The sequence below is a fragment of the Callorhinchus milii genome, unplaced genomic scaffold (assembly GCF_018977255.1).
Source record: "Callorhinchus milii isolate IMCB2004 unplaced genomic scaffold, IMCB_Cmil_1.0 Scaffold8, whole genome shotgun sequence".
NCBI lineage: Eukaryota > Metazoa > Chordata > Chondrichthyes > Chimaeriformes > Callorhinchidae > Callorhinchus > Callorhinchus milii.
Genome location: NW_024704749.1, coordinates 13,362,288 through 13,387,025, shown reverse-complemented (window position 1 = coordinate 13,387,025; position 24,738 = coordinate 13,362,288). Strand labels below are relative to the sequence as shown.

The 24,738-nt window shown below is 45.7% G+C and overlaps 2 protein-coding genes across 2 annotated transcripts in view; one reads left to right on the top strand and one right to left on the bottom strand.

Annotated features, from left to right (window-relative positions):
* Window positions 1-14,303, bottom strand: part of whrna (whirlin a) — a 31,857-nt gene extending 17,554 nt beyond the window's left edge. The window contains exons 1-3 of the mRNA XM_042337554.1: window positions 13,870-14,303; window positions 13,340-13,346; window positions 11,219-11,524 (exon numbers count right to left, since the gene is read on the bottom strand). Coding sequence (XP_042193488.1) covers window positions 11,219-11,524; window positions 13,340-13,346; window positions 13,870-14,303 — 747 coding nt within the window. The remainder of the gene's footprint in view (window positions 1-11,218; window positions 11,525-13,339; window positions 13,347-13,869) is intronic.
* Window positions 966-24,539, top strand: atp6v1g1 (ATPase H+ transporting V1 subunit G1; the record flags this gene model as incomplete). The annotated part of the gene is given in 4 exon segments (NM_001292235.1): window positions 966-997; window positions 20,549-20,690; window positions 23,430-23,530; window positions 24,241-24,539. Coding segments are annotated over 3 exon segments (357 nt in total).
* Between the last annotated feature and the right edge of the window lie 199 nt (window positions 24,540-24,738).

The following is a 24,738-nucleotide window of genomic DNA, read 5'->3' as shown; positions in this document are numbered from 1 at the left end:
AGGCTTGAGGGGCTGAATGGCCTACTCCTGTTCCTATGTTTCGATGAAGTTCTAAGTGAAGCTGAATTGGCTTTGTTTAATTTTGCCCTCAAATTACACAGCCCCTTCATGTCAAGGTAAATCCTGAGTCATCCTCTTGGCACTGTACCAAATGCAAAGGTTATTATTGTTGTTATAATGTACCATTTCCCAGGGACTGAGGAATATCACTGATTCTCCACACTGCGAGTTAAGGGGCATCACAGCTCATAGCGTTGAAAACAATTTTTATGAAGGATTATTCCAATTACATATAAAAAAAAGCTCTCATTTGATTAGCTTGAAGTGAGAGTACTTTTTTTTATAAAGTTGAAATAACTTTAAAATTTACAGTCCTTAAATCATAGGATTTACTCCAAGCACACATCAATTCTGTTCAAATAGCGATTGAATTGCTATCCCTTGATTGGAGCGGTAATTTTTCATCCTCTCAAATGCTGCTCATTCAGTTCGTTGAGCGATTACCATTGAATAAAGGAACCATCTCATGCCTGGGGAATTATTATTCACTCCCTGGCAATCTCCATCAGCTCAGACCTCAATTTCTCCCTGCATTTTGAGTTCCAAGCTCCCATCGCTCAATCTAGTTTACATTGGAGAACTCAGCCTTGTTACACTCGATTGAGACCAAGACGTGAGAATGTGCAACTAACTCACTACAGGAAGCCATGGTCGAAGCAGAAAGGGTCAATGTATTTAAGACAAGCCTCCATGCATACACTGAGGGAAAGGGGAACAGGGGGGTGTCAGAGAAGGGATGGAGGCTCGTTTGGCTTACAGAGACCGGTATGGACTTCCTGGAGTCCCATAGGGTAGTGGTCAGAGCACTCGCCTCGCAAGTGAGAGGACCTGGGTTCAATTCCTGTCCTTAGTCCCCACCCCTCTGTTTACCAGTAGTAAGTAGGAACCAAGTTGTTAGTCGATTTTGGTGGATCGATTTTCTGGGGGTAATAATTCCTTCAATAAATGAATAAAATAATAATTAGGTCACTCAATCCACAACTGTGTGTGGGACACTGCTGTGCACAATTAGCTACAAAAGTTTTTTTCTTTTGGAGGGATTATTACCCCCGGAAATGATCCACCAATCAACTAATAACCGATTTCCTACTTAATGGTGGAACGGAAGAGACGAGGGGATGGGGTGGGAGGGGGATCACGCAGAAGCCCCGAGATAGCTGAGCGGACGGGGCATATTTTTATAGTTAGCTAAGAGTGGCGAGACTCTCTCTCTCTCTGTCTCTCGATTTACAGTAGCGTGACTCACTCTGAATTCAGACACCAATTCGAGATGTGCGATGTCCTTCAAGCTTTCACACTTCATTGAAGAACTTTCTGCTCAAGTAATTTTTACAGCAATACATCTATTCTAATGAAGCCAGCCATTAAATGTGGGAGATAACTGGCACACACAGTGCCTTGGCTTCCATCTCAGCAGCAGATTAGTCTTTCTTTTGGGACAAATTAGGCAGAAGTGAAGATGGTTTTCTCTTGTATGGAGGAAGCATATTTAATCACAATTTGTCATTCTCGTTATCATCATTAGCCTCTGTGTAAAGAAATATTTCCCACGGGCAGAACCTCAACTATTCTCCTGGAGATTTTCTTCACTGAAATAACATCAGTGATCCGAATGAGATCTGCTGAGCCCCAATCCCCCACCCTCTGGGTTATATTAACAAGTCTCTTCCTGCCTGTTCGCCGGGAGATTAACTGTCTATTAATTCGATCAAAGCACTGAAATGCTGTTCTCAGTTTAAAAGGTTAACAAGGAGAAACCATGAAAAGATCAATACTCTGAGAAGTGGCAGCCTTTTGCTGAAAGGTCTTTTTCAGGTTGGACAGGCGATGCATCAAAACTCAACTCGTATCTTCCTGTCACTGACCCGGTTTCAGTTCTCGCAGACGTAAGCCAACACTGGAGCATCAGATCCCATGGGAGGTTGTCTGTAAAGCTGTCGAGTCTTATGATTATTTCTCCTTATTGAGCTGCTTCTGCTTTGTAGTGCAATCGGCTGCCGCGTTTCGCCCACAAAATACACAGTCAATTCACTTTGCAGTGTATTCTGTGAAGCGCTTCGAGACGTCGCAACAATGTGATGGGGTGGGGTTGGGGTGGGGGGGGGAGGGCGGGGGAAGGGGGTCAATGCAATTTGGGAGGTGCCGTGCTTTGAATGAGCTGTTAAACTGATGTCCTGTCTGTGCCTGTTCAGGTGGATGTTAGAGATCCCTTGGCCCAGTTCAGAAAGAAAAGGGAGTTCCTCTCTCCTGGTGTCCTGGCCAACAATCCCCCCAATAAAATTGGTCACTCACTTTCATAGTGAGTTTCACACACCATTTTACACGAAACATGGCTGCAATGGTCGCCTACAAATACACAGTCACTACGCTTGACAACAAATCCCCATGAGTCTGGTTGAGGCATTTTGATATTACAGGTATCATGTGGTTTCTATGGATAAAACTCGGCCCTAAGTGAGCAAATCTGCCTTTGATTCGACTTCCATTGTTAGTCAGTGATCGATCAAGCAAATTATTCCAGAAAGGAAAATGAAGCGTTGATTAATCGTTGAATCTTGATGATATGGATTATGTTGATTTTAATGCCCATACTCCATTAACTTGTGCATCGCACAGTCTGGAAGGACTGCACGGGTTAGAGGTTCGTTCTCTGTAGACGAAGGAACATAGGAATATAGGAATTAGGAGCAGGAGTAGGTCATTTGGCCCCTCGACCCTGCCCCGCCATTCAATAAGATCATGGTTGATCTTCTAACCTAACTCCATCTGGTTGCCTTTTTCCCATATCCCTTAATCCCTCTATCCTTTAGAATAGGGATTGATAGGGGACCTGATGGAGGTGTTTACAATTATAAAAATAATACAATAATCCCTGCATTTGATACAGCACCTTATCACGTTGTCGAGACATCTCAAAGCGCTTCATAGAATATACTGCAAAGTGAATGGATTGTCAATGTTGTGGGCGAAACACGGCTTGTGATTCCACACAGCAGCGTCCCACAAACAGTCGTGATTTGAGTGACATTATTGCTATTAGAAATGGGTTTGATAAGGAGAAGGGTTTGATAGGCTTGTTGGTGATTCCATAAGAGGCAAAACATCTCGGCCCATTTCACAATGGGGTGGAATCCTATGAGTGTGAAGAGAGAAGTGGGAGGCGACTGCAGGTGTGGGCAAAGGGGTTTCAAAGTGGGATTTAAAGCCATGTAAAGAGGGGGCGTGGCAGAGGCAACAGTGGGATTTTTGGAGGTGAGAGTCTGCAGCTCAACAAAATGGGGAGCCCAGAGGGTGCGTTGGGGTAATTGCTGGAGTCTAACCAGCTAAATCCGCATAATTTGCCATTAATATTGCCATCTGCCAAGCTTTCCCGCTGCTTGTCCAGCTAGGACCTCCCACACGTTAGGGCTTAACACTTGCAGGGTTAATAGGAGTCGAGTGGGATGACTCCGTGCTCCCAGTGACTGGTCTAAGCGCAAAGAAGAGACTGAACAGTATATGTCTCTGGGCTGTACACTCTTGCTGATCGGTTTACTTAGGTAACGCTCCTTTAACTCAATATTTATTTACGGTCCAAGAGCAGCTCACAGCATTATTGATGGATGATAATTGCAGGGCCACAGGCAGGCAGCAGGCAGGCAAGTCAGTGACATATTGACATGCTCTGCTTTTACATCAATGTGAAGAGAGTGGATGTTGGTGACAGTTTATACAAAATGGGACAGATTTTCCCCCCAGGTCCAGATTTACTCTATTCACAGAGGCTTTTCGGAGTATCCAGAAATTAACACATTTCTCAAACGCACCCTCTTTATTTTGAAGTCAACATCAAAGGTGAGACTGAATTCAACTCCACACAGGAAGTGATGTCAGCGCGCTCCCTGCACGCAGCGCGTCTAACGACCCAGAGCACTGCACATTAGAGCGTTTCCTGGAAAGCACTTTGGGGTGTCATCCTGATGTGAAAGGTGAAATGGTAGGATTATTAATACTATTACTAGGCAGCCATTTTTTGGCATCAATGTAGTTGGGACCCACAGGATACATACATTATAAGCAAATCGGTCATGTTTCATATCAAGTTACTTATGTAACTGAGATGCTTTGTCATCACCCTCTATTCTGCTATTCCCAAAGAAGTAACCAATGTATTTTTTTGCACCTTTTTTTTTGCAAACATCTGTTCCAAACAGACATCAGCCAAGAGCCTTGAAATTCCACCTAGTTTTAGCCTTTAGGGCCATTTCGTCTCAGGATTTAAGGCAACGCAGTATTGTTGAAAGACTCTTGAATTAGGAAGTGGATTTCTTTCCAAGAACAGCGGAAGGCCAGCTTCCGAATAAAAACTGAATTGAAGAACTTTTCTTAACTTTTCTGTGTTTTTTTTAAAAAAGAACAATTCCCGCACTTAATTTGGAGGCGAAACGGTTCCAGAGGCTAAGACTGGGTGGAATTTCAGGCCCTGTAGAAATGTTTTTGGCCACGGATATGGGACCGGCACTTTTGATTTGTTGGAAATTCAATTAGATCAGATGTTAATCCACCAATAAAATCATCAGCAGTGTTCCAGACTTCAGGCTATGGTCAGCCAATATTTAACCATTAGCCAAAGATGAATATAGGCTGTGTTATTGAACCAATTCTAATGCAGAATGTTCTTCTCAATCAGTCAGGGGGTTATAATGTGTTTTGAGAGAAGGCACTCCAATCAATGCTGCATAAGGTCAGGGACATCTAGTCAACACATGGCCTGAGCACTGGGCTGGAGGTTATCGGTTCAAGTCCCATATCAGGGCTTTGAGCTCACAGTCTAGGCTGACACTCGAATGCAGCACTGGGAGATGTGCTACACTGTCAGGGGTGCCATCCTTCGAATGAGACACCAAACCGAGTACTGTTCAGGTGCACTTTGAAGATCCCATGGCACTATTCGAAAAGAGAAGCGAGTTTTTCCCGCTGTCCTGACCAAAAATCTCCCAAGTAATAATAATAATAATCCTTGCATTTGATATAGCGAGATGTCTCAACAACATCATAAGGCACCGTATCAAAAGCAAGAATGGTTCTTATAAGAAGAAAATAACTTGGAAAACAAGTCAGGTTGTGCAAGCCCTGACAAAGAAAATTTAAAAGATGTCATAAGAAAACAAGGCAAGGCTAAAAAAAAACAAGCTGTTTCCTAATACTGTTTCCTTAGCAAACTCTTGTGCTTAGTCGATGTTAACGATACGCCGTTTGAGCTGTACACTACAAAGATCAGGTCGGCTGGAGAATTGAGGTCCAGTGCAATCAATATTTCATTATTTCAATAAGGGAAGCCTTGTAATAAATGTTCGCCCACAGGAGAGTTTCGCTCGGATTGACCGTACATTTCATTACAGGTCTTTCTTCGTTTGAAAAATGAATTGGTCCTGGCTGGCGGAACACTTTTTGCTTATGATCCTGTGCGATTCAAAAAAACAGGTCTGAATTCCTGGGGGAATTCTGAACTGCATATTCAGGGAGTCTGGATTTTAGTCCCATTCAGTACCACTCACTACCCAGTATCTCTGTGCAGCTCTGTGTTAGAGCAATGCTCTGTCAACAAGGTGTCAGCCCGGCTGAAGTGATAGCAACTCTCATCACCAGATCAGACATGTACCAGAGTCACGTCAGCTCACAGTCCAGGCTGACACTCCGATACAATGCTGGCGATCTTTTTCTTGAGACTTAACACCAAGGTTCTGTCTGTGTCTGTCCTGGTGAACTTTAAAGTACCCCTGGCGCTATACGGGAAAGAAAGAAGAGGGTTTTTCTGGTCGACAATCCCCCATATTAAATAAGAAAATTTATTCCAAGTGGGCAAATTGACTGCAGTGTTTTCCTACAAATGCACAGTCACTACACTTTACAGAAAATTAAGATTTTTCATCTTTATAGGTGCTGCGTTGAATTATTAAATTTAACAGTTATTATTATTACTTTAGAATTATAAAATTAATATTTTATCAGTGGCCAATAGATGGCATTTCGCATTAGTTATAGAATACAATTTTTTTTTGGTGCCGTGTTTTATTTTAGTCTTAACCAAGCACACAAGACAGAGAATGGGACCAGTGGGTAATTAAGGTGATTTCCTGGATATCTGAGAGGGTTCTCCATGTGTCTTCTCCTCACATATTATTCTACACTCTGAACCTTGTGTACCTGATGCCAACAGCCAACATTAACCCACGCTGCACCAGGGACGCCTCATATTACATAAGAAGCACAAATAACGTCTTGTTTTGTTTGAAGTGACATCAGTCAGTGAAATGATGCCATCATCCCACAAGGCTGATCTCAATATTTCTCCCCAATTCATTCATGCAAATTTAGATCCTTAATACTTTCGAGGTCAAAGTCATCCACATAAAAACAATACAAACAAACCATTGCCAGAGAACTGGAGGATTTACGAGCAGCACTAAAGCTGGATTTACAAGATAGTCGTTCACAACCCTACATGCTGAACTTCTGCAATTGATTTGTACATAACTAGTACGAGTTTTGCTGTGAACTAGCAGAAAAATGTAGTGTATTATTGACAGAATCTTCTGGTAATGCTTTTATACAGTTACTACACCAGGGTCAGAGGAAAGCATCTCCAAACTACAAAGTCACTACACTTTACAGGAAGTTCTGCAACGGGCTTTGAGGCCACTCAAGAACGTTATAAGGCGCTACAGCAAATGCAAGTATGATTAATTAATTAATTAATTCTTACTATTATGCTTTCAGATCAAAGTTTGCAGTCATAAGGCTTTCCCTGGATGGCCTAGTAGATAAAAACACGGGGCAATGTTCGCAATTGACTGCTATGTTTCCCCCATAAAACATACAGTCAATTCACTTTACAGTATATCCTGTGAAGTGCTTTGAGACATCTCAAAGATGTGATAAGGAGCTATATCAAATGCAAGGATTATTATCAGTCGTAGTATTTCTGTGAAGCACTTTGTGACGTCTCAATGGCTGTTCTGGGGACAAGGCAGACATGGTGGCGACACACTTGTGTTATGTGCTCACTCTGGCTGCTGCCTCATGCACTAAATATTAATCCTGGGTTGCATAGCAGCAAAGATCATGAGAGCTACTCACCACATAATGTATAACTCAACGCTAAGCGGCAAATGATAATCCCCGATTAAAAACCAATATAGACTTAGGCAACTCCAGATGATGATAATGTTCATCTTCTGCTGGAGTCACTGGCCCTCTGAGCTCATACAGATGGGGGTCGAGGGGGGAAGCCAACTGAGATGATGTCCTCCCATCACAGAGTCCCAGCCTCACAACCACCCATTCTGGCAACCTGTTCTAGTCATTCATTCGCCCCCCCGCCCCCTCTGATCCCCCCCGTCCTGTCCCGGCAAAGAAATACTTCCTGGCCTCTGCCCTTAAACTGCCCCTTTGCAACTCTATTTGTGAGCAAATGCGGCAGCCCATTTGGACCCAGCAAGGGTCCCACAAAGTAGGCATGCGTTTGCCACGGAGGATTGTCAACCAGGATGAGTGCTGCTGAGCGAGCGCCAAGCAGTGCCCAGGTTCACAGCCATGTTTGCGAGCCTGAGCCAGTGATATCTCGGACCAGCTGCAGAGAAGCCCCTTGCAGCAGAGGCAGATTAACACCGCTGTGTCTGGATGACAGTTTGAAACACGGTTCTTTAATAGTGAGTTGCTCTGGGAGCCCAAAGTCTAATGGTCTCCATCTGCCGTCTGCTTTTCAATCTCGCACAGAAAACGCACCTCGTTACGCAGCACATAGATTCTTTCCAATGGTTAGGTTCATCCTCCCGGTCATGACAGTGACAGCATCAAACCTGGGTCAGTGGCTAACACTCTTGCCTCCGAGTCAGGAGGTTGTGGGTTCAAGCCCCACGTCAAGGACTTTGAGCTCACAGTCTAGGTTGACGCTCCAGCGTGGGGCTGGGGTGAGCACTGCATTGTCGGAGGTGATGTCCTACGGACGAGACATGAAACTTAAAAGATTCTATGGCACCAGTTTCTCCTCGTGTCCTGGCCAACAATCCCCTAGATATAACCGGCCATTCAGTCCATGGTTGTTAGTAAGCAACATTACTGCATGCAAATTGGCTGCACAAATACACAGTCACTAGATACAACAACAACAACAAGATTCCATTTATAGAGCGCCTTTCATGTCGGGAGGACGTCCCAAGGTGCTGTACAGTTGGGTCAGGACCCGAGCAGGGGGGAAATGGTCAGGGTGAGGGGAGGGAAGCGAGGAGGGGGTAGAGAGTCGAGAGGGGAGCTGAAGGCACGGTCAAAGAGAAAGGTCTTGAGACCGGCCTTGAAGGAGGAAAGGGAGGTAGCGGCGAAGGCACTGGGGGATAGAGTTCCAGAGCCTGGGGGCTGAGAGGCTGAAGGCGATGGAAGGCGGTGCCAGTTGTGGCGCGGATAGAGTTGGGTGTCATCCGCATACATGTGGAAGTTAACCCCATGTCTGCGGATGATGTCACCAAGGGGGAGTATATAGAGGGTGAAGAGGAGGGGACCGAGGACAGAGCCCTGAGGGACACCGCACGAGACAGTGCGGGGGCTGGAGGAAAAGCCGTTCGTGGAAACAAAGTGAAGACGGTGGGAGAGGTACGACTTAAACCACTCAAGAACAGGGCCTTGAAGGTTGAGGTGGGAGGACAAGCGGTGGAGGAGGATAGCGTGGTCGACCGTATCGAATGCTGCCAATAGGTCGAGGAGGCAGAGGGAGCCCTGGTCACAGATGGTCAGGATGTCATTGGTGACCTTGACCAGGGCAGTTTCTGTACTATGGCCAGCACGGAAACCCGACTGAAGGGGTTCAAATAATGAATGGGTGGAGAGGAAAGAGCGCAGCTGGGAGGCGACAACTCATTCCAGGACCTTGGACAGGAAGGGGGGGTTGGAGATGGGCCGGTAGCTTGATAGCTGCAACGCATCAAGGGAGGGTTTTTTCAAGGTGGGAGTGATGATGGCAGTTTTTAGGGGAATGGGAACAGAGCCAGAGGAGAGAAACAGGTTGACGATGTCTGTGATATGTGGGGCAAGGAGGTGGAGCTGGGAGATAAGGAGTGGAGTGGGGATGGGATCAAGGGAGCAGGTGGTGGGTTTCAGGGATAGGATGAGTTTGGTGACAGAGGGTGGGGAAATGGGTACGAAAGTGTGTAGGGGAGGATGGGTAGGAGTTGGAGTGTGGGAGGGAGAGAGTGGGGGGTGGGTGGATGTTGGAGGGGAAGTGACCGCGGAGCGAATTCCCTTGATTTTGGATTCAAGGAAATCCAGCATTTCCTCGCAGTGAAGGTTGGAGGAGATGACCAGCGTGGGATGGCGGGGGGGACGGAGGAGTCGGGATGTGGTAGAAAACAATAGCCTGGGGTTGTTCTTCGCTTCCAGGATTATCGACTTGGCCGAGGCTAGAGTGGAGCGGGAGATTTTGAGGAGGTCCAGCCAGATTTGTCGGTGGATTGTTAGGCCAGATTTGACGCAGGTGCGTTCAGTGGCCCGCACCTGGCTCTTCAGTGAGGGGAGGTGGGTGGTGAACCAGGGGGAGGAGCGGGAGTAGGAGACAGTACGGGAGGTGATGGGGGCAGAGTATCGAGTGTGGAGGAGAGACTATTGTGGAGGAGGGAGAGAGGAGAAGAGGGGTCAGTGAGGGTTGAAGGCCAGAGGGAGAGGAGTTCAGAGGACTCCAAGGCAGCGGTTAGGGATTGTGGGGGTAACTTCTTCCAGGGGCGGTAGAAGGTGGTGGTGGGTCTGGTGGAGGTGGGGAGGGGGGTGGAGGTGGTGAAGGAGATGAAGTGGTGGTCGGAGACGGCCTTGTCGGTGATAGTGACATCCGAGACACTGAGGCCCCGGGTGATCACCAAGTCGATGGGTGGCCGTGACTGTGAGTGGGGGAGTTGATGTGGAGGGAGAGGTTGAGCGAGGAGAGCAGGGAAGAGAGGTCCGACTAGATGGAGCAGGAGGGGGTGAAGTGCAGGTTGAAGTCGCCCAGGATGATGAGGCGATCAGAGCAGAGGCAGAGAGATGTAAGAAGGTAGAAATATCGGAAATGAAGGTGGGAGAGGTTTTAGGGGCCGGTAGAGGAGGAGGATTTTGAGTGACATACACTTCACAAAAAAAATCCTGTAAAGCCTTTTGACAATGTGAGATATAAAATGCATTATTCTTCTTATTAATAATAATAATAAATGTTGAAAGTCTGACACAAGCCAAGGTAAATGTAACATTAAGAAAGGCCAAGAAACCATCAGTATTCCCCAATTCCTCTCTTCCCTATAATTATGACATGAATGAGGGCCTCATTTGTTGGATCAAGAGAAGAATTGTACTAAATTACATAAGCCATTCCTTTCATTTGTTGAGTGTTTAGGATCGTTCTTCTTTCTAACAGGATTAACCACTATATACTATGTTATTTTCTACTTAAGCATTTTGCTTTGGGAAAGCATGACTGAGCTTAAGATGCAGACAATGGAGAGATTGAGTGAGAGAGACTTTGGAAAGGAGAGGAGAGATTGTGTAAAAGCCGTGGGAAAAAGCATCAGCACCAAATTTAATGTTTTCTAATCCTTTGTTTTGCTCGTAAACAGGTTTCAGCTTATTACAGCGACCTTCATCTTATTACTGCAACAAACTGAATTCAGTCTTCTCAAACGTTTTTTTCTAGTGTGACACATAAAATCTTTTGCATTTGCCAAGTGGGTAATGAGATTACCCTTCACCTACGGCAGCTCTGTGGCATCAAAATGCATACACAAGAAATAACCTACTCAGTAAACATTTCTCCACAATAACTCGCATTTATAGAGGTCCTTTCATGTGAAATATTGTCCTGGAGCGCTTTCTCAATTCTATAACAATAATAATAATCCTTGCATTTGATTATAGCATTTTATCACATCTTCAAGACATCTCAAAGTGCTTCACAGAATATATTGTAAAGTGAATTGGCTGTATATTTTGTGGGCGAAACGCGGCAGCGAATTGCGCACAGCAGTGTCCGACAAACTCTTTGTGACGTCTCAACAACGTGATAAGACGCTATATCAAATGCAAGGATTATTATTATTTAATTTTACCTTGGGGTATTTAACTTCTATGAGCAATGTGCTTCATTCCCATTTGAAATTAAACTTACTTTCACAGCATCCCCATGGGTGACTTTCTCAAACAGCTTGTCGTTGACACGTAAGATCTGATCTCCCACCTGAAGTCCCTCTTTCTCAGCCAATGAACCTTGCTCAACAAGAGACACATAGATTCCGACCCCATGTTCGGACCCTCCTCGGATACTGAAGCCCAACCCTTCGTTAGTTTTGTTTCGCCTCAATGCCACCAGCCTGACCTCCCCAAAGCTTTCTTTGAAGCCCTGCTGAGGAGGAGCTGTCCCTTGCTCGGTGCTGAAAGTGGTCTGCACTGCTCTGGACGGAGGCATCTCAGAGGGCTGGAGAGGGAGAGAGAGAGAGACAGAGAGAAACAACACTGTAAATACAAATTGTCAATGTGCAGAGCCACTGCAAGGTAATCCAATAACAAAGAGAGTAGCTAAGACATTCGATAACAGAGACTTGTTTTTATATACTGATCAATAGCCTTCTCAGTAGAGACATATTCTGTTGATAGGTATAGGTAACAATCTTTCAGCCACTGTGCCTCAAAACTCTGAAACATTCCTCCTCTATCCCTCTGTCTTGCCCCTTCCTTCCCCATCTTCAGATCGCACCTGAAGAACTTTGTGCCTCGGGTCCCCTCTCCCCAGTTTGGTGTCATGATCCACCACTGTCAAGTGCTCTGAGACTCATGAGGATGAGGAACACTATATAAGTGCAAATTGTTGTTGTTGTATATGTTATTGCTTCACAGATTCCAAAATGTTGGGGTTTCATGCATTTTGCATGGGCAGATCTCAGAGGGGATCTTATTAAAATATTCAAGATCCTAAACTAAGATCTCTTATTTTTAGGATGTTGCTCTAAGATCTTATTTTAGGATTTTTAATCAGATTCCTCTGAGATCTTATTACGAAAATATTCAAGATGCTGTTCATCTGAACCTCAGCAAGTTTATCAATAAATGCAAATGCCAAAATACAATGAATAAAGCACACATCTACAAGTGTGTGTGTGTGTGTGTGGGGGGGGGGGAGGGGGTACCAATTCAATCTTAGAACAGGGAAGATGAAAATATACAGATCAGATTGATACAGTCTACACAGAGAATCGTGTGTGTGTGTGTGTGTGTGGAATAGACCACCCAGAGAGACAGTGGAAGCAAATCTCTCACCATCAACTCAAAAGGGGATTTAACTAGCTATTCAGCCAATATNAAAAATATAAAAATGATATGAGAGGTTGTGTATTCACCTTAGAACATCCCTCCCCTTAGACCTGGCCAGATGGATGCACTGTTTCTCCCATCCCTGAGTTCCTATGTGCAATAGTCAGTGTACGTATGTCCCAGAATGCAGTGAATTCCTACAGCATTTTACTGTCAATGATAAATAGCCCAAGTATCAAATGACTTTGCCAAGGAGGGAGAAAATTGGTGCTATTTGATTTGCACAATAAATAAATTGGAGAGGACAAGGGAAAGGCAGCTCTATACAACAGAACAAAATAGTCAGTCGAGTCAACAGAAGATCACAACCCAGATTCCTCTCCCTCCTGAGCTCTGCACTACACTGAAAATGATGGGAACACACGGACACACACATACACTCACACACACACGCAGTGATTTGTTCTGATGTGCCAATCTCTTGATACAAAAACAATCATCCAGTCACAACAGGATTTTGGGATGTTTGGTGATTTCATGCAAACGTATTATTAATAATAATAACCCTTGCATTTGATATAGCGCCCTATCACGTCTTTGAGACGTTTCTCATACATAAAAATATTTATGTGTCTCACAGTCAAAAAGAAAAATGTCTCACACACACAAAAATAATCCTCTTTGAAGCGTTTGGCTGCCTGACACAATAACCTGGTAAACAGCCACTGTGTAGAGACATGTGCTTGGTTTATTACCAAAGCTGTGTGTGTAAAATTCATGTAAATAAACATATGTCTCCCCCCACCCTCTCCCCACACACACAAACCACGGAGCTTGTGATCAGGACATCAAGGCGCTAGTTTTTTCAGCAATGTTTCCATTGACATAACCTGCACTCCAGAAGGCCAGGTGAGATGGTGAGGATCTTAAACTGGATCCTCTGGGGATGGGGAGCCAAGTGAACTCAGAATATTTCTCAAACACTTCGCCTTGCAATCAGGATCAATCCAAAGGGGTTTTATATGTAGTATTTTAAAAAAAAAATGTTTTAAAGCATTAATAAAGCAGTGAGTGTAAGTGATCATTTTAAATGCACCAAAATATAGCTATTATATAGATATATAGAGACATACATCTGTATAGATACATCTAAAGATACATCTACATGGATACATCTGTAGGTACATCTACATGGATACATCTGTAGATACATCTACATGGATACATCTGTAGATACATCTACATGGATACATCTGTAGATACATCTACATGGATACATCTATAGATACATCTATATGGATACATCTGTAGGTACATCTACATGGATACATCTGTAGATACATCTACATGGATACATCTGTAGATACATCTACATGGATACATCTGTAGGTACATACACAAATATAGAGATTATTTATTTTGGTGAATTTTTATTTGGAAACAAGAACAGCACAATATATTAGATGTTTCTGGTATCATATATACACATATGAGGAAGTGAGAGAACAAAGCGGAGAGGAGAGAGGGAACGGCGCTGCACTTACATGGAAGTGTCCGGCGTTGGCAGCGCCTCCAGTGCCGGTGCCCAGAGTCCCATTGCCGGACAACAGGTCGGATTTCAAGTACAACCCCTCGGAGGTGTAGCGGTCAAACAGGAGCTGGTCTGACCTGGGGATGACCAGGCGGAGCATTGGCAAGAGCTGCCTCTTGCCCTGGCTGTTGAGGATAACTTTGAGCGTCTGCACCAGGTCGTAGACATTCCTCTTGCAATGGTAGACATTGAGGCAGTGGATGAATTGTTCCCTCTCGTAGTCGCTCAGTAAGACATTGAGAGCGTTGTGCAGTTTCCTGACGTTGGAGGACAGAGAGCGGCCGCCGGAGCCGCCTCCCGACACCAGGGAACTGGCCGACGAGTTCAGGGACATTCGCTCCAGGTCGGTGGACATGTTGAGGTTGAGAGAGACAGCAAAATAAAGTGGCTGGAGTTGTTGTTGTTGTTTTGGAAGGAGGAGAGGTAAGATTAACCTTATCAGAACATAATTTATAATAGCACTTCCATGAATTGCACAATATATATATAATCTACCTATCTATATATATAATTTAGATAACCCTCATGGGTTTAGAGCGATTGCAGATGTGATCTTGATTGGTGTGGAGATCTCTCTCTCGGTGCTCTGCTGGTCTCCCTCCCTCCCTCTCTCTCGCTTATCTCTCCTCCTCCTTGTCACTCTCGTTCTCAATCTGCATTTCGGTGGTTTGCTGAGCAGAGCAATCGCTGGGGGTTTGGGGTGATCTTCATTGCAAGAGGTTGAGGCAGAGAGCTCTCAATAACCCGTTGCTTTGAAGGCGGGAGCTTGTTCAGGTTACAGATGCAAGACTCAAGAGTCCCTCTGTCTGTCTCAGTCTCTCTCCCTGTGTCTCTCTCTATCTCTGTGTGTGTGTCTGTGTCTCTCTCTGTGTGTGTCTCTGTGTGTGTGTGTGTGTGTCTCCGTGTGTGTCTCTCTCTCTGTGTGTGTGTGTCTCTCTCTCTGTGTGTCTCTGTGTGTGTCTCTCTCTCTGTGTCTCTCTCTGTCTGTGTGTGTCTCTGTCCGTCTGTGTGTCTCTCTGTGTGTGTCTCTGTGTCTCTCTGTCTGTGTATGTCTCTGTGTGTCTCTCTCTGTCTGTCTGTGTCTGTGTGTGTCCCTCTGTGTGTGTCTCTCTCTGTCCGTCTATGTGTCTCTCTGTGTGTCTCTCTCTCTGTGTCCCTCTCTGTCTGTCTGTGTGTGTCTCTCTCTGTGTCCCTCTCTGTCTGTCTGTGTGTGTCTCTCTCTGTGTCCCTCTCTGTCTGTCTGTGTGTGTGTCTCTCTCTGTCTGTGTGTGTGTCCCTCTCTGTGTCTCTCTCTGTCTTTGTGTGTGTCTCTCTCTGTGTCCCTCTCTGTCTGTCTGTGTGTCTCTCTCTGTCTATGTGTGTGTCTCTCTCTGTCTGTCTGTGTGTCTCTCTCTGTCTATGTGTGTGTCTCTCTCTGTCTGTCTGTCTGTCTGTGTGTCTCTCTCTGTCTATGTGTGTGTCTCTCTCTGTCTGTCTGTCTGTGTGTGTGTCTCTCTCTGTCTATGTGTGTGTCTCTCTGTGGCTGAGATGCTTTTGTCAATTTCATCAGCTGTTATTCCCCGCGGAAATGACGCAGCAGATCTGTTGCTAAGGCGACAGCGACTCCCCGGGACGCCTCTGGTCAGTCCGCAAAATGGTGCTCAGTGGTCAGTCTGTCTGTCCTCACACAGGGCTCGGAACCCGCTCAGGCAGCGCATCACTGCAGGTTCTACATATACATATATATATATATATATATCTGGTGCTAATGAGACTGAGCTGTGTGTCTGGGTCTCTGTGTGTGTGTGTGTGTGTCTGTCTGTGTGTGTGTCTGTGTGTGTGTGTTTGTGTCTGTGTGTGTGTGTTTGTGTCTGTGTGTGTGTGTCTGTTTGTCTGTGTCTGTGTGTGTGTGTGTGTGTCTGTGTGTGGGGACACTGCTGTGAGCAAACCGGCTGCCTACAGAATATAATAATATATAATAATCTTTGCATTTTATACAGCGCCTTATCATGTCTTTGAGACGTCTCAAAGTGCTTCACAGCACATACTGTGAAGTGTAGTGACTGTGTATTTTGTCGGCGAAATGCAACAGCCAATTGCACACAGCAGTGTCCCACAAAGAGTCGTGGATTGAGTGCCCCAATTATCATTATTATTATTTTTGGAGGGACTGTTACCCCTGGGAGAAGCAATCTGCCCACCGACAGTATAATAAATACTATCATATAACAACAAATTCCATTTAGGCAGCACCTTCCATGTTGGAAGGATGTAAGGCACTGGACAGTTTGGGATTTGGAAAAAAAGCGAATATACGGAGCCCCATAGCGTAGTCACATGCGAGTGGACTCAGGTTCAATTCCCGGGCAGGGTGAAATTTCCCTCAAATTTCCCTCCTCCACGCATCATCTATCTATATTACCATTAAAAAAAAGTACTGACCGCAGAGAAGCCAGGGGAGCTTTGATAACAAGATGTTTCCGTTAACATTCAATTACTCGGGGAAATATTAGGTATCAGCCGGGCTCAGTTGATAGCACTCTTTGACTCCCAGTCAGAAGGTTGTGGTTTCAAGGCCCACGTCAGGACTTTGACCTCAATAGTCATATTCTCGTGTGAATAATGCAAGACATCTGCTAGTTCTGAGGTTCGGAATTATAAAATCGATCAACTCACGTGCTCTGAAGAAAGTGAATGGTCCAAGGATTTCATGAGCTATTAAAGAAAAGCAAGCCTAAAGTTTAATAAAACCAATCATTTCTGACTCCTGACTTCCAGTTTTGTAGATGCCGCATTGCCCTCTGGTGCAATTATAGATAGTACACATATCAACATTGAAGAGACAGCTGCAATGTGTCATCCACACCAAAACAATGTGGTGAGTGCTTTAACTGCAATCAACTCCTGGTATAGCTCTTAAGAATGATGTACTCAAATAATGTAAGATACATCCTGCCTTGCAGATAGAGCACTGTGTCTAAGCAGCTCTCTTTGAAAAGAGATGGCAGTTTTTCCTGGTATCCTGGCCAACAATTCCACCTTCCCCATCCCATGTCCCCCCTCCCCCAGGCAAAATTGGTCATTCACCTTCATGGCTGTCTGTGTGGGACACTGCTGTGCGCAAATTGGCTGCCGTGTTTCGCCCACAAAATACACAGTCAATCCACTTTACAGTATATTGTGTGAAGCTCTTTGAGATGTCTGAACAAAATGATAAGGCGCTTTATCAAATGCAATGATTATTATTATTATAAGGAGTCTTTGAAAATGAATATTATTAGATGCGAGAACACCTCGCAGGAAAACAAGCTCTTCTCACCTGCTAGAATGTCGAAAAAAAATAGTTGGAAAATTCTCATTGCATAGCGGCTGCCAGCTCTGTGGGGACACTCCCACTATTTATAACTCACCCTCAAGACTCCCTGCAGACAGGCTAACTCTGGTAAGTCAATAAAATACAAAACAAAATTGCATTTATATAGCGCCTTTCACATCGGGAGGACATCCCAAAGCACTGGATGAGAGTGAGGGTGGAACAATTCTGCTACGAGCTGCCTGCATGACCTAATCTAAATGCTTGGTGTCTTCAGACATTTGACAAATAGAAAAGACACAAAGTGCAGTGTATTACATGAGAGTGACATATCGGGGGGAATGAAACCATTCATTCTCAATCCCACAATGTGTTTCTTTGCCCTGGGACATGCTCCTCAGAGCATAAATCTTCTTAATGCACGAGGCGGACACGAATCGTTTTGCAACACATCCCTGTTTGTTCTCTCTGTCTTTTGCCCGCAGAGCTGCAGGGGAAAAGAAGATTTCCCAAACAGTACTACGGTGCCTTGTGATTTCAAGGAAGTATTTCCTTACATTGAGTATAATTAACAGGCAGAACAGGTTAACCAGGGAGGGTGGTAGAAGCCAGGGAATTGTGTTCATTTAAGTAGCATTTGATGCCTGTAAAGGGAGGATGGGAGGACGGCTATTTTGGAAAGAAGAAATCAAATGAGCTTCTTCATCCAAACCGCTCTTGGGATGTACTCAGTCCCTGTCCATGTCATATGGAGCCCATTCTTAATAATAATAATCCTTGCATTTAAGATAGCACCTTATCACATGGTTGAGACGTCTCAAAGCGCTTCACAGAATCCAGTCTAAAGTCAATTGACTGTATATTTTGTGGGCGAAACTCAGCAGCCAATTGCGCACAGCAGCGTCACACAAACAGTCGTGGATTGAGTGACCAAATTACTATTTTTTTTAAAAGGGATTATTATCCCCGGAAAGGTGATCCATCAATTGACTAACAACCAGGTTCCTACTTGCTGCTAGGTAAACAGAGGTATGTGGAGTAAGGAAATTTGCCTAAGGTTTCCCCTTTATTTGAGACTGTAACCCAGATCCTTGCCAGGCGAGACCGCTAAACGCTACAGTTGTTTGCTGCTGATAGAAAAGATGCCACAGCACACATTAACATGGCCTATTTGTCTCACTAAAACCCAGCAGGGATATCCTTTCCAGGGCTTGAGAGAGAATTGAGATTCTTAGCTCATCGCAAGCGAGCGATTTCTCCACCATGCTGGCTGCCGATTCCCCTGCCACTAATTGCGACACGACTCCAGATACTTCATTAAACACATTCAGATGTCTCGCTCACCATCTGTCTCCCCTCCTTTAGTTTTACTGATATTGCTATAATGCTTCCAATTCTGAATCCTTAGGCACACAATAAGCAAAGGAGAAAATATGTCGACTTTGGTAAAAGTCAAGAGTTTTTTTTTACACAGTACAATTTTTTTATATAAAAAAAAGCTCCTCTGCTGGGAGTGATTAATTGAGGATGGGAGTGTGCAGCCGCAGCACTGGTTCAGTCACAGTATTTTACAACTTTGATTTCCTTCAGTAAACAGAATCAGAAAGGTTGTTCACTATAAAGTCAAAATGAATATCGAAATACTGTACAATGTTATCCCAAGAGCTACTACAATCCCATTTATCCCTACATGAGTAATGGTGTGAAACAAGTGTGGACCTTTCTATCATTACAACTGATCAATGGGTTAGAGCATAATGGGAGTCACGTGTGTGGGGCAACACATTGCCGTGCTTATCCACAAAAATAACAACAACTTGCATTTACACAGCGCCTCCTCACACAGGGTAGAGTCCCGGAACGATTGATAGTGGAGGAGCACGACCCCGAGCTGGAGAGGTGATTGTAGGCACGGTTGAAGAGAAAGATCTTCAGTCACGACCTGAAGATGGGGAAGGAGAGGGCAAGGCAAAGGGATAGAGAAAGAGCGTTCCAGAGTTTAAAGGGTGTAGTGGCTGAAAGCGCGGCAGAATCCACAGGCACAGAATGAGGATATGAGTGGCATCAGCGCCATCCTCATCAACATGACTGGGCACAAGGTAAATGCAAGACCTTATTTGTGGCTGTGCTCCGACTGACTGGCGGGGAGCACCACAGGCCAGGACAGGGATTCAGCATGTCTCAGGAAGGATTGCTTTCACATACTCAGCCACAATCCCACACTTCAGCTGGTACAGCACCAATGGAACCCTCCTTGTCCAACAGCAGTAACTTGGATTTATATAGTGCCCTCCACGCCGGACGGCGTCTCACAGCGCTTCACTGTAACGGATTCCGGGCCGAGCCGGGGGGAGGGGGAGGAAGGTGACCAAAGGTGCGGTCAAAAAGAAAGGTCTTCAGCAGAGACCTGAAAATAAGGAGGGAGCAAGGCGAAGGGAACCTTTCATAACTCTGCCGCCTGCATTCTCAGCCGCACAAAACTCCGCTCCCAATCACCCCAGTCCTGACCAGACTGCACTCGCTGCCTGTCCCAGAGAGGATCCACTTCAAGATCCTCACCCTTGTATTCAAGTCCCTGCACTCCTCTGCACCTCTCTGACCTCCTCTCTCCTCACAACAGTGCTCATTGCCTTTGTTCCTCCGGGTCTGGCCTCTTCCGAGTCCTCCGCTCCTCCCTTGGTGGCCGTGCCTTCAGCCACTGCCCCGAGGCTCTGGAACTGCCTTCCTCATTCCCTTCGTCTCGCTCCCTCCCTTCCTATTTTCAGGTCTCTGCTGAAGACCTTTCATTTCGACCGCGCCTTTCTTCACCTTCGCCCCCCCCTCCCCCCGGCTCGGCCCCGGGATCCGTTACTGTGAAGCGCTCTGAGACGCCGTCCGGCGTGGAGGGCGCTATATAAATCCAAGTTGTTGTTGTTGTTGTTGAAGGGAGTGAGGAAGGCAGAGCCTCCAGAGCCTCGTGGCATAGTGGCTGAAGGCTCGGCCGCCGAGGGTGGAGCGGAGGAGTCGGGGGACGAGGAGCAGGTCAGACCCGGTATTCCACACCGGAATGCTCCTGCTCCCACCATCCCATCCCATCCCATCCCATCCCAGGCAAGGGGCAGGCTGTCAATCACATATGGGCCCCGCCCCCATCCCACATCACGTGGCACAGCGAGTTGACCCAGCCGGCCCTTGTCGGACCACGTGACACGGAGAGCCAATGGCAGCGGCGCTGGCCGCCGGAGCGGCAGCTGAGTGGGCGGCAGAGCTGTCAGTCACCCAGCCAGGCAGCCAATCAGCCTGTCCGTCACCCCCGGGTCCCGCCCCGTGATCACGTGAGCGCGAGGGCAGCCGTTGGTCCGCGGCGCTCGAGCGGCAGCAGCTGGAAGATGGCGAGTCAGTCACAGGGTATCCAACAGCTGCTGCAGGCGGAGAAGCGGGCGGCGGAGAAGGTGGCCGAGGCCCGCAAACGTGAGTCCCTCCCCCACCCACAGGGGGGTTCAGTGGGGGCCCGGGACCCGGCACCGAGAGAGGCCCCGCCTGACAGCTCAGCTCAGGGCCTGCTCTCCCCCTCCCTCTCCCTCCACCCTCCCTCCTCCTCCCCTCTCCCCCTCCACCTCCTCCCTCCTCCCCTCTCTCTCCCTCCTCCCCTCTCCCTCTCTCCTCACCCCTCCTCCTCTCCTCCCCCCTCCTCCCCTCCCTCTCTCTCCCCCCTCCCTCCCCTCTCCTCTCCCCCCCCCCTCCCCCCCCCTCCTCTCTCTCCCTCACCCTCCTCCTCCTCTCCCTCTCTCTCCCCCCTCCCTCCTCCCCTCTCCCTCTCTCCCCCCCCCTCCTCTCTCTCCCTCACCCTCCCTCCTCCCCTCTCCCTCTCTCTCCCCCCTCCCTCCTCCCCTCTCCCTCTCTCCCTCACCCCCTCCTCTCTCTCCCTCACCCTCCCTCCTCCCCTCTCCCTCTCTCTCCCTCTTCCCTCCTCTCCCTCTCCCTCTCCCCCCCCCCCTCCTCTCTCTCCTCACCCTCCCTCCTCCCCTCTCCCTCTCTCTCCCCCTCCCTCCTCCCCTCTCCCTCTCTCCCCCCCCCCCTCTCCCTCTCTCCCCCCCCCCTCCTCTCTCTCCCTCACCCTCCCTCCCAGCCTGGGAGTCACACAGTGTCCTGCACAATGTTTACAGTACAATGTCAAGGGGTTGACCAGGCCTCTCACTCTGCCCCCCGGGGGTCAGCTCTGGCCCCCGGGGGTCAGCTCTGGCCCCCGGGGGTCAGCTCTGGCCCCCGGGGGTCAGCTCTGGCCCCCGGGGGTCAGCTCTGGCCCCCGGGGGTCAGCTCTGGCCCCCGGGGGTCAGCTCTGGCTCGGGCAGTGATGCTCACGCACCTCTGTGAGTCAGGGGGTTTGAGCCCCCAATGTCAGGGAGTTTTGGACTCACGCAGTCTGGGCTGACACCCCAGTGCGGCGCTGGGGGAGGACCACATTGTCAGAGACGCCGTCCTTGGGATGAGATGTTAATCCAATGTCTCCCTTTGCGCTGTTCGAGTGGATGTTAAAGACCCCGCGTTGCTATCGGAAAAGAGAAAGGAGTTTTTCTCTCTTTCCCGGTTTCCCGGCCGACCATTCCATCCCCAGATAAAATCGGTCGGCCGCTCACTTCGCGACTGTTTGCGGAATGTTGCTGTGGGCAATTTGGCTGCTACGTTCCTCCCACAAAGTCATTCCACAGCCCTTTACAGTCCTGGCAAGTGCTCTGAGATATTCTCGACGGTGTGATAAGGTTTTCTGTGCTGCATCAAATGCAACGCTTGTTATTTATTATATCCTGTGAATCGCTTTGAGACTTCTTGTTTTGAAAGGTGCTGTATCAAATACAACGATTATTATTAAACACTGCACACTGTATACAATGTAATGTGGGTATATAAATGTCTGTCAACAAAACACAATTGGTATACATAACAATCCTGTGAAGTGCTTTGAGCTGTTTTGCGACAGTGTCATGTTGTGTCAAATGTAAAGATGAATATAAATGTGTAGAACTATAGCCGCTTGTCCTCACCTATAAACCCTCCACACCCTCGGACCTCACAATCGAGCTCTCTGATACTCTGCCCTACTCCAGCCCTGCCTCCCACTCCCTTCATTATTAAGAATATCCCATTGTGTGAGTTGGCTTATTTTTTATCTATTTTTTAAAAAGAAAACAATCTTATCTTATTAGATGTGTTCCTTCAGTCCATTTTCTGTTCAGCATTTCCAAACTTTTCTAAATCATCTTGTGCAACCCGTGCCTGCTAATGTGGATGTAAAACTTGTAAGTTCTACTTTCGAGTTTAGTCAAGCAAAGCTTTGAAGTAAATTTGGGCCTAATGTGCCGTAATTTTGTGACTTCCAAATTTTTCTTTTTTTAGAAAAGGTTTTTTTTTCTTTTTTAGCTTCGTTGTGGAAGTAATGAATGGTAATTTGTCACCTGAGGATGAACCTCCTCCCCAAAGGAGCATATATTTTTAAACATTTAATCTCATTTTATTGAGCTTGAAAGGTTATAAGAGTCTTCTGATACTGAAACCCATCCAAACTGTTGTGATCTTGTGCTGGTGCCTATTGACCTGCAGTACAATTGACCAGAATGTTGAACATTAACACTCAGTGTGACGTTGCCTGAGTTGAAATAATTTGAAACTAAGTATTGTGTGAAAATAACATTGATTTATAAAATGTAGCAGTAATATGGAGAAAAGATCATGTGAGAAGTAATCAATTCATTGTAACGTGTTGTGGATTATTTCCTTCTGTGAAATGTTGTCTATGAAGGTCATTTTGTGCATGAACAGTTTCCGACATGCCTTCACTATTGATTTAATCGATTTACTATGGCAACACACTCCTTAAAATGGATGTGTATCTGAAATCACTGAGGCATAACGTTTCACAGTAATTTGACCAGTATGGATGGAGCTTTGTTTCTCAGCAAAGGAAATTTGTGTTCTGAAATAATGTGTCACTGGTGCCACCATACGGTCAGTGGTCGAAGGTACCAGATTCAGGAAGCATGAAGCATGAGTTTGTTCCCAGCAAGTGATATATCCATTTACCAACAACGTATAGAAGTTAGTTTACTATGTTACCTGAATGTGTATGTATTGTATACACAGTATAATAATCTGTAGTAGACTTGCTACAAAATGATTTACTGGTATCTTAATACGTCCCTCACTTAATTACAGGAAAGAATCGCAGATTGAAGCAAGCGAAAGAAGAAGCTCAGGCTGAGATTGAGCAGTACCGTCTGGTCAGAGAGAAGGAGTTTAAAGCCAAGGAAGATGCTGTATGTTATATAAACTGTACACGCTCTGAGATGCCGTCCGGCGTGGAGGGCGCTATATACATTCAAGTTGTTGTTACACTTTAATATTTTATCATGTATAGTGTTTTAAAACATTGAATGTTGATCTAGATTCACCCTTGGACTAAAGTAATGAATATTACTTAACTGTGTGATCCTTTAAACTTGTCAGTTTACCGAACACCTCACTTGAAGTTAGTGACTCGCTTTTCACTCTGCAGGGTTCAATGTGAGCAAAACACATTTGAACCTATTTAAATCTCTGTGGTGCTGCTTTTGGCATAACATTTGGCCCCAACATAATGCATAAGTAAGATTTGACTTGGGAACACTCAAATTGGTTTGAGAAAGTAGGCTGTTAGCACCAGTTAAAAATTATGAGCAGGGCAGTAATTTAAAGATCTTTATAGTTAGTTTTATTGTTGGTATTTTGATCTGAAACTAAGTCAACAACCAAATTTATTTTTTCACTAATTGTACCTGCTGCTTACAAGCTTCTCAAAATTATCTGATCAGTAATTGCAATGCTAAACAGCATTAATCCATATAACTGTTCGGATTTGTATAATAACTTCCCTCTAATTATTTTGAGATTAACAGTCTTCCACAAATATTAATATGTAAAGATTAAACTTTTTTTTTAAGCAAATACTACTCTTATCATAGTGGCTTGTTTCTGTATTGCTTTTCAGGCTCTTGGCTCCCACGGTAACTCAGCAACTGAAGTGGATAAAGAAACTCTGGAGAAAATTAAGCTTATCAGACAAAACTATGAGCAACACAAGGAAGTTGTCTTGAACAATCTACTTGCTTTAATCTGTGACATAAAACCAGAAGTGCATTTAAACTATCGCATTAATGGCTAGAAAATAGACCAATATGATTGGTCTATTTTCAGTCAAAGTTGTATTTTGTGGTGTTTCTGTAGTTTTTTCCAAATTGGTACTGTGCAGAATCATTTTGCTTCAATAAAATTTGCAACGGATTAATTAAAAATAAGTAGGCTCTATTTCTAATTTCCTCCTGTGAAAGTTAAGTGACCTGCACTTATACTGAAATGATTACAAATTATCCTTGGGCTTTACTTATTCTGGTCCAAGATGAGGGTGATGTAACAGAACTTGTTAATAGGTTTGATCCTTGCCTAAATGAACATTGTACCAATGAGCACAAGATTATTACCTGCTCCT